The sequence below is a fragment of the Pterocles gutturalis genome, unplaced genomic scaffold (genome assembly GCF_000699245.1).
Source record: "Pterocles gutturalis isolate BGI_N339 unplaced genomic scaffold, ASM69924v1 scaffold21118, whole genome shotgun sequence".
Taxonomy (NCBI): Eukaryota; Metazoa; Chordata; class Aves; order Pterocliformes; family Pteroclidae; genus Pterocles; species Pterocles gutturalis.
The window spans coordinates 1,023-12,677 of record NW_010126139.1 but is presented as its reverse complement, the minus strand read 5'-3'; the positions used below and the strand labels follow the sequence as shown (position 1 = coordinate 12,677).

Below are 11,655 nucleotides of genomic sequence, written 5' to 3'. Positions count from 1 at the left end.
CCCCCCCCCCCCGTTAATAAAGATTAATATTGATTAACAAGAAAATCACTATATTTTTGTGGAGAAAAAAGCTTCTGGCAGTCTTCTGTTTGAATACAGAAATAAAAGACATTAGCACAAGAATAAATAGGTATATTTTGTGTACATTTAATTAGGGAAGTGGAGGGAGGAAAGGGTGTATATTAATTTAGGTTTTGAACAGCAGCAAGCTGTAAGACCACTTGGGATGTGCTACAGGGTGTCACTTAAATTCAGTACCAAGCACACTCCCTTTTGGATTCTGTCAGTTCTTAACTGTCTTGTCTCCATTGTCATTTTAACGTGAGAGAGCAAACCTCAATTTAGATTCCCCCCCTCCTTTTTTTCTCTCTAGTGAATACCTAATCATCACACTGATTTTTGACGGAGTATTGACTGTCAGACTTGCTGGACTAATTTTTCTTGCTAACTATAATAGCAATAGCTGGTGATTTTTTTTTTTTTTTTTTTTTTTTTTTTTTTTTTAAATCTGAGATATACAGGATGTTCAGATACGCAAATGTATTTTGGGTTAATTGAGTAATAGTCATCCAAGACCCAGGGCTTCGCCTGGAGATTAACATACAAAGTGATAGGTCAGAAAGCTCAAGGTCCGTTACCCTGCGAGATACTAATATCCCCACAATTAATTTCATTTTCATGATTGCATCATCTTAAATTGAGGTGAAATGAAGTATTTTTCATTTTTTTCCCCCTCCAGCTGAGTTTGACTGGCACAACTTCTGACATGTGTGTATGGAGGCTGCTACCACGGCCAAGTCAAATCCTTTTCTTTGTTCTCCGGGCCTGCTGCTGCTGCTGATAAAGTGGTCGGCGCATGGCATTATGTCTTATTACATTTTTGATGCAGACTGCAAAGAAACGGGTAAACTCACCATGGTTACCACGATCTGTCATTTGGCAGGGCACGCCGTACTCAGCAATGGCCTCTAGTGTCTGCAGCACAGCTCTGCATACGTCCTGCGTACAGGAGACAATACCGCGCTCCACTGAGCTGACAGCTAATTCAGATCAGGAGCGATGCTCCAACTCCGGCGGCAGGTTCTTACTCATAGTTGCCTACTGAAAGTTCTTGTTTCTTTTTGTCGTTGGGTGTTGACTGAGTCACTGCTGGATTCGAGCTCCCATGCTGAGACCAACTACTGCCCGCTGCAACGCTGTATGTTGCAGGCTCTCACATCTGTGAAACTTTCTTGGTCAGCAGTCGCTGCTTTGTCTTGGCGCATCACATTTCTAGTAGAGTTTCCTTCTTATCTAGACATAACCTGCTGTGTCGTTTCATCCTGACCAAGCACGTCTCATTGCTTAAATCAACATAATCTGAAACAATCACAAAATTATCTGTACTGTATTATCATTAACCAGTATGGTGGCGATAAATTGTTTTTTGTTTTGCATGGGCTGCAGCTAAGGTTTGCTCAGTGAGCAGAGCAGGATTCCTGAGCCTGGTCATTGGAGTCCTGGCCTCAATCTGAACCAGTTTGGAGCTCCCAGGTCTTGTATGTGACTGCTTGCAATAGCAGTGCAGGAACAAGTCTTTGCAGGATAGGTCTTTTGTTTTATTGTAGATGAGGGAAAATCGTTTAAGTCTTTCTCTGCTTAATTGAGGTAATTAAACCTTCTTACCTTGCAGCACAAGGGGCTCATTAATGTTTTTGAAGCATTTTGAAGTCCTTGGAGGAAAGACGCAGTTTGCTGTTGTGTCATGTTTGATAGCTGTTGAAATTCAGTCATCTGGACTTGAAATACTGACTGAGTTGTGCATACAGAAATCTTACAGTTGTGCATGTTTTTTTTCAGCTGATAATGTAAAGAACTCATTGACAGAAAAGCTGACAACTGTGGTGTTCCTTCACAGTGCTGTACTCTGTGGGTGTGTTGTTTAATTTTTGGGGTTTTACTATGATTTAGCAAAATGTGATAATTAGCTCCATGTGAAACCTTAGCAATGGAAATGCAGATTGGAATGCCATAACATTTAGCAGCTTAGTTAAAGACAAAGAGAAACCTTGCTGTTTTAAGGTGACCTAGTGAGCAGCCTAATTTGCCCTTTTTAGGATTTCATATCCGGTTAACTAGCCAAAATTAAGAACACACTCTCTTCTTGCAAAGAAGACAACACCACAGTGATACCCTCTGATGAATTCTGAAGTGGAAAAAGACTTCCCAGCTGAGGACAAGACTGTTCCACTGTGTTCAGCAGTGCTTTTTACAGTGTAACTGCTGGCTCTTTCTTTTTTGTAGTGAGGGGAAAATACGATGGAGATCACTCACAACTTTAAAACAAACCTAGAGATTTACATAGTTCTAAGCCCCAGTGACTTTAGCATCAGTTTAATTTAGATTTAAATGAAGGCTGGTAAATGAGATCTGTTCCTCATGTGAAAGACAGTTGGGAATTTTCAGCAGAGGAGTTTGCAAGGGGGAAGATTTTTTCAGACAGCAGGCAGTCTGTGTCTGTGTCCACAGGCAAAGAGCAGCATCAGGGGATGCAGGGGCGCTTCAGCTGCGAGAGTGAACAAGTTGAATGGTGCAATGCTCCCTTAGTCCTGATCCTGCACTCCATAACCAGCAGGTCCTCAAAAACTGTTGTGAAATGGGCAGCATAATTAAGGCCCCAAAGAAAAATCTTAAAGTTGTTTTTCAAACCCAAATTCTTACCATTGCAGAGGTAGGGGAAGAAGTGTTTTGATTGCTCATTTCTGGAGCAGATTGGCAAGGATCACATTAAAGTCTGTTTCTGTAACTCTTAGCTGTCTCAAAACCCTGTAGGTCTGAATATAATCTTTCATAACTTTAGAAAAAACAACCATAACCCAAAGAGATGTTATTTTTCCTTTGGTTTACTTATGTAGCACAATATGAGTGGCTAAAAACGTTTGATATTACACAAAGAGGAATAATGGTAGCTCTCTTTGCCTCTGATGTCATACAACGAGCAGCAGACCTGATGTACCTCAACTGGCTGTTCCCTATGAATAGTTTTGGCATTGGCTGAAAATAGTACTGAGGGTAACTTGGCGTTGACCACGTGATGACACTTTGAGTTGCAAAATTACTTTCAGATAACTTGCACTGAAAAAGTAAAAATAGCACAGTACATTAGAGTCATCTGTGTGGAATGTATATATGCAAAAATAGGGCTCCTTAATATTTACAGTTTGTCTAGGCTGAACAACCTGTCATGCTACACTGTGTTTCACTTTTAGGCAAACAATTTGCACTGATAATGTTGCAGGCCGTGCTATTTTCAAAATGTACAGCAAACGTCAGAGAAGTGTTAATTTAACCATTTTCTTCCTAGCAAATAGTGTGACTCTGAAATGGCATTAGTGGGCTGAGACAAAGGTGGGAGGTCACAGCATTAGGAAAATGGGATCTACAGTGTGTCCCAATGTAACAGACTAATTAATCTTTAGATAATAACAGATTCTTTTTTCTTTCTTTCTGTCTACAGCTGGGAGTGTTCACTCTCCCTCCACAAGTATGGCAACATCTGCGCAATACAGACAGCTTATAAATGACTACGGACCCCCATCTCTAGGCTATACACAAGGGATGCAGGTACAGTTCTGCTTGTTGTTTTTCTTTAATCAGATCACTGACCCTGTGTTTGCATAGTAGCATGGATTGTGGCCTGTAATCTGAGGTGTTCCTCCCTCCCACGAAGATTTGAAATCAAACCCAAATGGCAGACTGATTCATCGCACATGTCTCGGGATCAAATTAGGCTAAGCAGAGTTCTGAGTGAGCTTGGTTACTAATTAACTGTTAGTCCCATCCCATCTGAGTCACAGTGAAACATCTTATGTTCTGATAGCAAGGGCTCTAACATATTTTAAAACTATTTGTTAAAAAATGAATATTTCTATACCATTTTTCTTTGGCAAAATTATACTCTAAAATTTAGTCTCATGAAATGTGTCACAGACAGTCCTATGGACTGCTTCAGGAATCCAGCGGTAAACTTTCTGTGAAATGTATTTAACTTGCTAACAGGATTTCCCTTGTCATATGGGCAGTTTTGTTGTATCTGCTTTACTCTCCCTGCCTAGCTAGCTTCTCCACAAAATACACACATAAACATTGAAAAAGCAGAAACAGAGTTAAATAAGCAGTTCTTAGTTTGCTGTTCTTGCAGGACTGTTTTAACTTCCGTTTCACCTAATGTCCCAGTCTTGCAGCTGCATCCTCCCAGTTGATCCAGATTTTTGAAGGGCACGTAGCATTCTGTTCAACTGTAGCAGCAACCTCAAAAAGAAAAACGTTTGTATAATAAACCTGAAATTATATTTTTTTGAAACCCAAAAAGTGGCTTCCAGGGCTATTTCTGGTCTTCCATGAATTTCCAGTTGTTGTTTGTTGTAATTGTTTTGTTTCTAGCAGTATTTAATTGAGATTAATCTACTTTCAACTACAGGGTACCAGCAGCAGTCAAGTACCGCAAAGTAAATATGCAGAACTTCTAGCTATTATAGAAGAATTAGGAAAAGAGATTAGACCCACCTACGCTGGGAGTAAAAGTGCGATGGAGAGGCTAAAAAGAGGTAATGTTTAAATTTGTTAAAAAAAAAAAAAGTCACATACACTTTGTGCACTGACTACTTGTATACAGCTTCATGACAACTGTTCCCTTTGAAAGGAGACAGCTGCCTTGAGCTCATCATTAAACGAGGTGTATTCACAACCAACTGAAACCTTGGGATACTCTATTCGTGCTGTATTTCATAGAGAAACCAGTGACCAAATGTGTTTCGTGTGCACAAGGGGAGTTTCAGTTAATTCAAACGTTATTTTAGAACCCTTAAGGTGTCTGATGGATGTGTGCTTCTAGGTTCCTGATGACTTACTCGCCCCTTTGATTCCCTTTTCTTCCCAGTCTCCAAAATATACAACCCATCATTGTTTACTTTTTTGAATATACATCACCCATCTACTTGACCCAAGAGTCTTTAGCAAAGTGCATTTTGCCTAAAGAAATAAAGAAATACCACCTTGTGGTAACCCACAGTAAGGCTGGTGGAGAGAAGAGCAAAAAAAAAAAAAAAAAGGTTGTCAGTGAAGGCTGTTCAGACTGAGATGTCAAACATCCACGTTCCTCCCCTCTGTGGAATGCTGGACTGCCTGGGCTCCATTACCTGTTGTCAAGTGCATGTCATTAAGAGTCCACTAGGAAGGGACATAGGAGCTTTTAGGCCTGGCTGATGAGGTCTCTGCAGCTTTGCTTTGTCAGCTAAAAGGGGTAATAAATGCCCTTTCCTTGCAGTGTAAAAGAAACCCCTGCATGCCCCACTGCTGACATCAGCTTGACATTGTCCTCTGCAGGGGACGTGCGAGGGATATTTCTGAAGGAGCAGTGGGACATTCCACTGCTCCAGCTCCTGAAATGACCCTGAAAGGCCATCGACAGCAGTTGTGCTGGCAGTTCTGTCCATTGCCAGTATAACGTAGCTACCTTTTCCTCCCTTTCCTTGGTCCTGGTGCTGAGTCTGGCTCATGCATTCAACCCTGAATGGGAATGTTATTGTGACAGACGAACTTCACCACCTTGCAAATCCCCCTTACATTTACCCAAGACTACAAAGCTTTATTTAAGGCTCAACCATTATGGGAGAGTAATATATCTGCCATGACATGCAATAAAATGACTAGTAGCTGTTCTGGGAAGGGATGCAATAAAGTCTGCTGATGAGTGGTAAGTGGAACCTAGCCCAGCTAAAATCAATGTTGCTGGAGTCTCTCTTTATTGCATTGCCTGAGTCAGTATTAATAGATCATGAATGGCAAAAGGCTATAATGGGGACAACTTGAGGGAGACCGGAAAAGATGCAGATGCTCTCTGAACCTGAGTGGTTCCGTTCGGTGAGGAAAAGTTGTTCTGCTGCTTCTTGCAGTGAGTATTTAGTTCGTTGGCTAATGTAGGTTTAAGATTCAGTGATGCTACTGTGACTTGTCAATGTTGCAAAAAATCCTAAATAAGTACTTTTTGCTGCCATCTTTTGGTCACAAACATACCTTTCTGTCCATTTTGGGAGTCTAATGGCTGAAAGAGCATGTGCAAGTGTGAGAGCAGAAGTGACTGAGCATAGCCACGTGACTGCAGCCTCCATGGCCATGTGGAGGTTATTCCTGAATAAAGTCCCTGTCCCCAGCTCCACCCGCTCCTAAGCAGAGAGGCTACTGACCTCTAAAACTGGCCAAATTCCCCGTGTTCTACATAATTCAGGGTAGTTCTGCTGCATAAACTGGGCGTCCTGCCACCAGATCCAGGTCTAACACACTACTCTGAGTACTCGTTTCTGCATCCCACAGCTGCAGGATGCAGCTTTACTTGTCTCTTGTCAGTTTAACCCTCTGCAAAGCCTCGCACCTGACAAGTCCCAAGGTAGTACTCCTTGGATGTAAAGGCTGTTCCTGTGATGGGGGCTAGCAGCCTTCTAGAAACAGAATCCATTATCTCTAAATAGAGATTAAACCTCATCTATTGCCGTATTGTCCTTTCTCCACCTTGTTACAGAGCACGATTGAGCAGAGAAATCGTCTTCTATCTTGTCCTGTCAGTAAAATATAACCTCATTTGTTGTAGAAAAATCTGTCCATCTCTCATTTTAAGAGTCTATCTCAAGTTCTGTTCTTTCAGCAGCTCTGTGAACATGAATCTAGATTAGTTCCAGGATTAAGAATGAAGGTCCAGATTGCTGGAACTCAAAGCAACAGGACTGGTAGTGGAAAATTCCACATTATGTCTATCAGATGAGAGTAGATATGGCAGCATGTAAAGTGGTGATGATTTACACTGGGAGCTGAGCCAGTGTTAGGAGATAACTTTTTACACACACCATAAGAATTTCTTCTTATTCTTACAAGAGACACAAGTTGTGTTAAAGCAGTATTCTGAAGGCTTAGATTTTGATCCATCCTCTCAGAGGAGAATTATCCCAAGGTATTAAGACTTTCAGAGCTTGCTAAAATGACTCCCCCAATAACTGCATTTTTTCATTCCACTGTAGCAAAATAACTCACAGCTATGTAAGAATATTTTTTTCCTTTCAGTTTAAATAGGCCTGCACTGCTCATTAAGATATACCCGTCAGTGCAGACCTACACATCTTATCAGGCTGGTTCCTGGTTTAGTCCCTTTTCAAATAATTATAATGCCAGTCTAGGAAAGCAAACTTGTTTAGCAGCAGCTGATGTTTGGGAAGTGAGGCATCTCTCCCTTTTCTGAGGCATGCTGTGGTAGCCTTGGCAACTCAGGACACAAATACGTAAACCTTTCTCTGGACTGTCATTGCGAGTGTGACCTGAATGAGATTATTTAAAATATGTCCAATTCTTTTGCAGGCATTATTCATGCTAGAGGATTAGTTCGGGAATGCTTGGCTGAGACGGAACGAAATGCAAGATCCTAGCCCACTAATTCAGTTGCAAGATTTTCCATCTCTTAATGAAGAAAAAGTAACACTTATTCCTTTTGACTCTTGAAACATTCAGACAAATTCCTTTACTTCAAATGTTTTACCCTTCTTTTTTTGCCCTTACAAAAAATGTATAGTTAAGAAAGAAAACAAGGATTTTTCAACTTACTGCGGGTTTGCATTTTGTAACGACGTTAAAACTCCCTAAAATGTTTCTAAAACATGAAAACTGAACTGCATGCAGAGGAATGCTCTTTCCCCCCCAGGCTATATTTCAGTTCTCTTCTTATCCAGCCACAGTCGCATTCTGTTTTTTTTTTTTTCCTTTGACTATATTAACTTAACCCCAAACTGTCAATCTTTCAAAGTTTGACATAAGGTCTAAGGATTTTTTTTAATAAATGCAGAATAGCATGGTGTACCTAGTAGTCTGCTAAGTCACAGTTTGTCATACAGCATAGACCCTGCTTAGAGATAACCTTCTCCTTATTTTTCCTTTTTTGTTCGTTTTGCATAAACATTTGCATGACTGTTAGTGCTCTGAAGTCCATTTAAAGTGCATGAGTTATAGGGAAACCTATTAAATAATAACAAGGTCCTGGAAAGCTAATTTCTACATTAAGGCTGGAGATTTCAGTTTAAAGTTTGCAAAAAAAAAAAAATCTGGATAAATTACTAAAACTGTTATTTGCATCTTTGTATGTATTTATTACTTGACGTAATAAAGCTTATTTTCATTAACAGTTTGTATTAAAACTATGTTCAGTCGCTTTAATCGGATTCATACTCCATGAACAAGAACTCTCAACAGATAAAAATTTAACCTTCACGCAGGAGGCTCAAGTTCAGGAACAGACAAAGGAACAGGCCTGTACATTGCTGGTGAGTTTCCATCCATGGCACAGTCTGGATGCAGCCGATCTCTTTTAAGAATGTGGTATCGTTGCTAGTAGTCTCCAGTAGTCTCCATTGCTTTCAAAATATATACTGTGGCTTCGGTTCTTGAAGGGCTCTCCCTTCCCTGTTGAAGAATTTGGTGGCAGCCAGTGAGGGTGCTGTCCAAAAGTTAGAGAGAAGTTCTGGTTAAGCAATCAAGAGTTCTTAACAGGATCCAAATAGCAAAGTGTACTTCACTAGTGGCTCCAAAATAACTGTAACAAAGGAAAAGCAGCTGCAAGTATTTGCATAAAATGGGATACTGTCAAAATGAGTGAAGACACCAAAATGCCCAAGCTTAACTGCAGCACAGTGTAAACATAATAAATGACTGTAATTCACTGTTGTGCAATCAAATCTAAATCCTAAGGAAGATGGGATAGCTGCAATACCTAATACATCTGGAGCTATGGATACCTGAAGAAAATACAGTATTAGGAGGCAAAGTTAATTACTTCACAGCTTGGGATGAATTGGATTCTGTTGTCTTGGGAGGTAGCTTCCAACACGTGTTGTTCTTTCTCTGTAATGACCCAATTTTACCGTTGAACTGGAAGAACAGGACTGACCAACCCTCACTTCCAGCAGTGCCTTTCCCCCAAATGCTCATCACCACACCGGAGAAGATTTGTAAAGCTTCTGTTTAAACTTCCTTCAGAATTGAGTAGGACAGAGCATTTGTTCAGCTAGCAGATCTGAAGAAGGCAACCAGTGACTGGTGTCTCTTCCATCAGCATGTCTGTTTACCCCATCAGAACCAGCATCTAAACCTGGGCACTGCTTATACAGGATGTGTGTCAGGAGAGGCACTGCCTGAGTAAGAATGGAAAGTTACAACCTCTGAGGGCTGTTCTCTGTATGTACTGGAACTCCTACAAAATATCATAAGATATCATGCAGGCAGAAGGTGATTATTGATTTTTTTTTTTAATTTTTTGTCTCCATTAACGATGTTGAAAAGTTTATCGTTCCTTTTTAACAAGGACTGGTTTATCATCTTCTGAACTTGGCAGAAAAACTGATTGTTAAGTGTGAGTAATGAGATGATGGCAGACAGAAGTAGGAATACATGCCTGCTTTTATCACTTCAGTTTTACAGCAATAGCAGGTCACTACTCAGTATTTCAGTTGTGCTTATGAAGCCCTACATCATCTGTTAGTCTGAAAACTGTGTTTAGGTATAATAACAAAAGTTTCCCTTACCATACCAGGGCAAATCAGTATTTCACATGTTTACTTCTTATCCAATTGTTGCATCTCTTTAAAATGCTTTTTCCTTTCTAGGTTTTCCTTTGCTCTTCTTTTTTTCTCCTGCTTCTTCTTCTCTAATGCTTTCTTCTCTTTAAAAACATCACTGTCTTGACCTTTGTAGAAAAGGTCAACTTTTTCCTGCAAGATTTCTCTGGCTATCTTTCGGTTCTGCTCCACTGATCTTGTTTGATGACACTGAAGAAATATAATAGGACATTTTTACTGGAAATTTAACCTGTTTATTCTTCTGCTTTCCCTTTCAGTCTACATATTCCTGCCATTACAGTAAGGACACTCCCCTTCCCCCCCAAGCCAAGAGCCTCCTCCTACCGAGAACTGCTGAGACTTTTGTATCTATCCCGATGACATATTCTGGAGAGGCTGCCTCATAATTATTTGCAACTGTAACTTGTCAGACCCTGTTTTGCATTAATCTTTAATTCTGTCAGCAAACAAGATTGCTTCCATATTACTTTGGAAAGCTGCTACTGAGTTTAACTTAACTGTCTTCCCCTTGTGATAAGGAAGCAAAGGTTAATTGCAAAGTATTAATCCACAAGAAGTAGGTGAGAGTAATGCTTAGAAAGAATCTGAAGATGATCAACTTGTTAAGAAAGACATTGTAACTAACTCACAAGAGGGACAGGCATATGAGAGTTGCCACTGAGAGGCAGCTACAATTAAGATACATTTTACTGAAAACCACAGAATAGTACTGCATGTTAGAGCCAGGAAGATCAGCCATGACCACAAGTTTATAACCAGAACTGCTTCTTAAACTTCTCCTCCATGACATTTGCACTGTGATTATGCTTTACTGTGAAAGGACACATGGAAGACATGATGCAATTTGTGACTTAATGAAATAAAATATAATTACCTTTACTACAATCCCAGATGGAATGTGCTTCAAGACAACGCAGTTGTTTGTCTTGTTTGTAGCTTGACCTCCTGGGCCATCACCTCTTACAAACTGTTCTTTTAATTCTGCCTCAGTTAGTTCAAGGAGATTGAAAGAGTTGTTCTTTCTTGCTGCCTGAAGTAAGGGCACTCTGGGCAGAGAAAACTGCTGCTTCCTCAAAATCCATGGTCTCCATGCTGGTGTTCGTACTTCTCTCAGTAAGAATGTAAAATGAAATAAACTTGGAACATTCATACAGAAACAAGGATGCAGTTTCTCTGGAATGAAACCTGAAATACAGATGGAGAACAGAGTTTTCCATGAGAATCCTTGTTTAAAGATGATCTAGTTTAGCTGCAAGTCTTGAGCAATATTTTGATATTCTATTTTCAAGAATACTTGAAGTGGTTTCATAGGCATTTGCCTTGAAATATTTACCATTCTGAATGGAATTTCATTTCTCATTGCAATTGGGTTTCTTAAAGTAGTCAAGATTATTACTTTGTTGTTGAAAGCGATCTGGAAAACAGTAAATAAATTAGTACTCCTACCATCACTTAGAAAGTACTGAAGTATCTTAAAAGGAGAGGAAGGAGAGGATATTTTTATCTTGCAGTCTGACCTGTACTGTCTGGGAACCCTTTGTGGACACTCCACGCCAGGTTGTGTCTTGCTGGCAACAGTACTGGCAATTCACATGTTGACACATGCTTGAACTACATCAAAGGAGGACAGGTGAGGGTGCAGGAATCTGCCTCTGAGGTTGCTTTAAACAGTGTTCTAAACTAAACCTGCTGGAAGGGACAGCAAATTTACATAATGCAACTGGCCTAATAATGTCTTGGCTTCCCATGTTTGCTGGCTTACAGTCATGGACGACTGCAAAGAGGAGGAGGGGAAACAATCAAAAAAAAGAACAGTGCTGTATGTAGAACATTTCTGTCCCAAGGAATGGATATCAGAAGTCAGATCTGGCAGAACAGAGCTCAAGTAGTTTAAACAAGTCGGAATGCAAAGATGGATTTTTTTACCTCCAAGAATGACGCGTGACTGCTCCCTCAGAACACCCGACTAATGGTGTACAGCAGGACTCTGGGATGTATATTTACA

General features: G+C 40.2%; 2 protein-coding genes across 3 annotated transcripts in view; one reads left to right on the top strand and one right to left on the bottom strand.

Moving 5' to 3' along the window:
- The window catches only part of CDK2AP1 (cyclin-dependent kinase 2 associated protein 1), a 13,160-nt gene extending 4,947 nt beyond the window's left edge, over positions 1-8,213 (top strand). The window contains exons 1-4 of one of the 2 annotated variants that reach the window (XM_010078881.1): positions 3,363-3,387; positions 3,497-3,603; positions 4,460-4,586; positions 7,384-8,213. In XM_010078881.1, the coding sequence (XP_010077183.1) occupies positions 3,526-3,603; positions 4,460-4,586; positions 7,384-7,451 (273 nt within the window). In that variant the 5' untranslated portion in view covers positions 3,363-3,387; positions 3,497-3,525 and the 3' untranslated portion in view covers positions 7,452-8,213. Of the gene's footprint in view, positions 1-3,362; positions 3,388-3,496; positions 3,604-4,459; positions 4,587-7,383 lie in introns of those variants that run through there. The other variant, XM_010078882.1, reaches the window with a different exon arrangement.
- A 1,413-nt stretch (positions 8,214-9,626) lies between these two features.
- Positions 9,627-10,800, bottom strand: LOC104465718 (chromosome unknown open reading frame, human C12orf65). Its single transcript, XM_010078880.1, has 2 exons — positions 10,525-10,800; positions 9,627-9,839 (listed from the first exon to the last, which is right to left on the bottom strand). The coding sequence occupies exons 1-2, from the start codon at positions 10,798-10,800 to the stop codon at positions 9,627-9,629; spliced, it is 489 nt and encodes a 162-aa protein (XP_010077182.1).
- Positions 10,801-11,655: the final 855 nt, after the last annotated feature.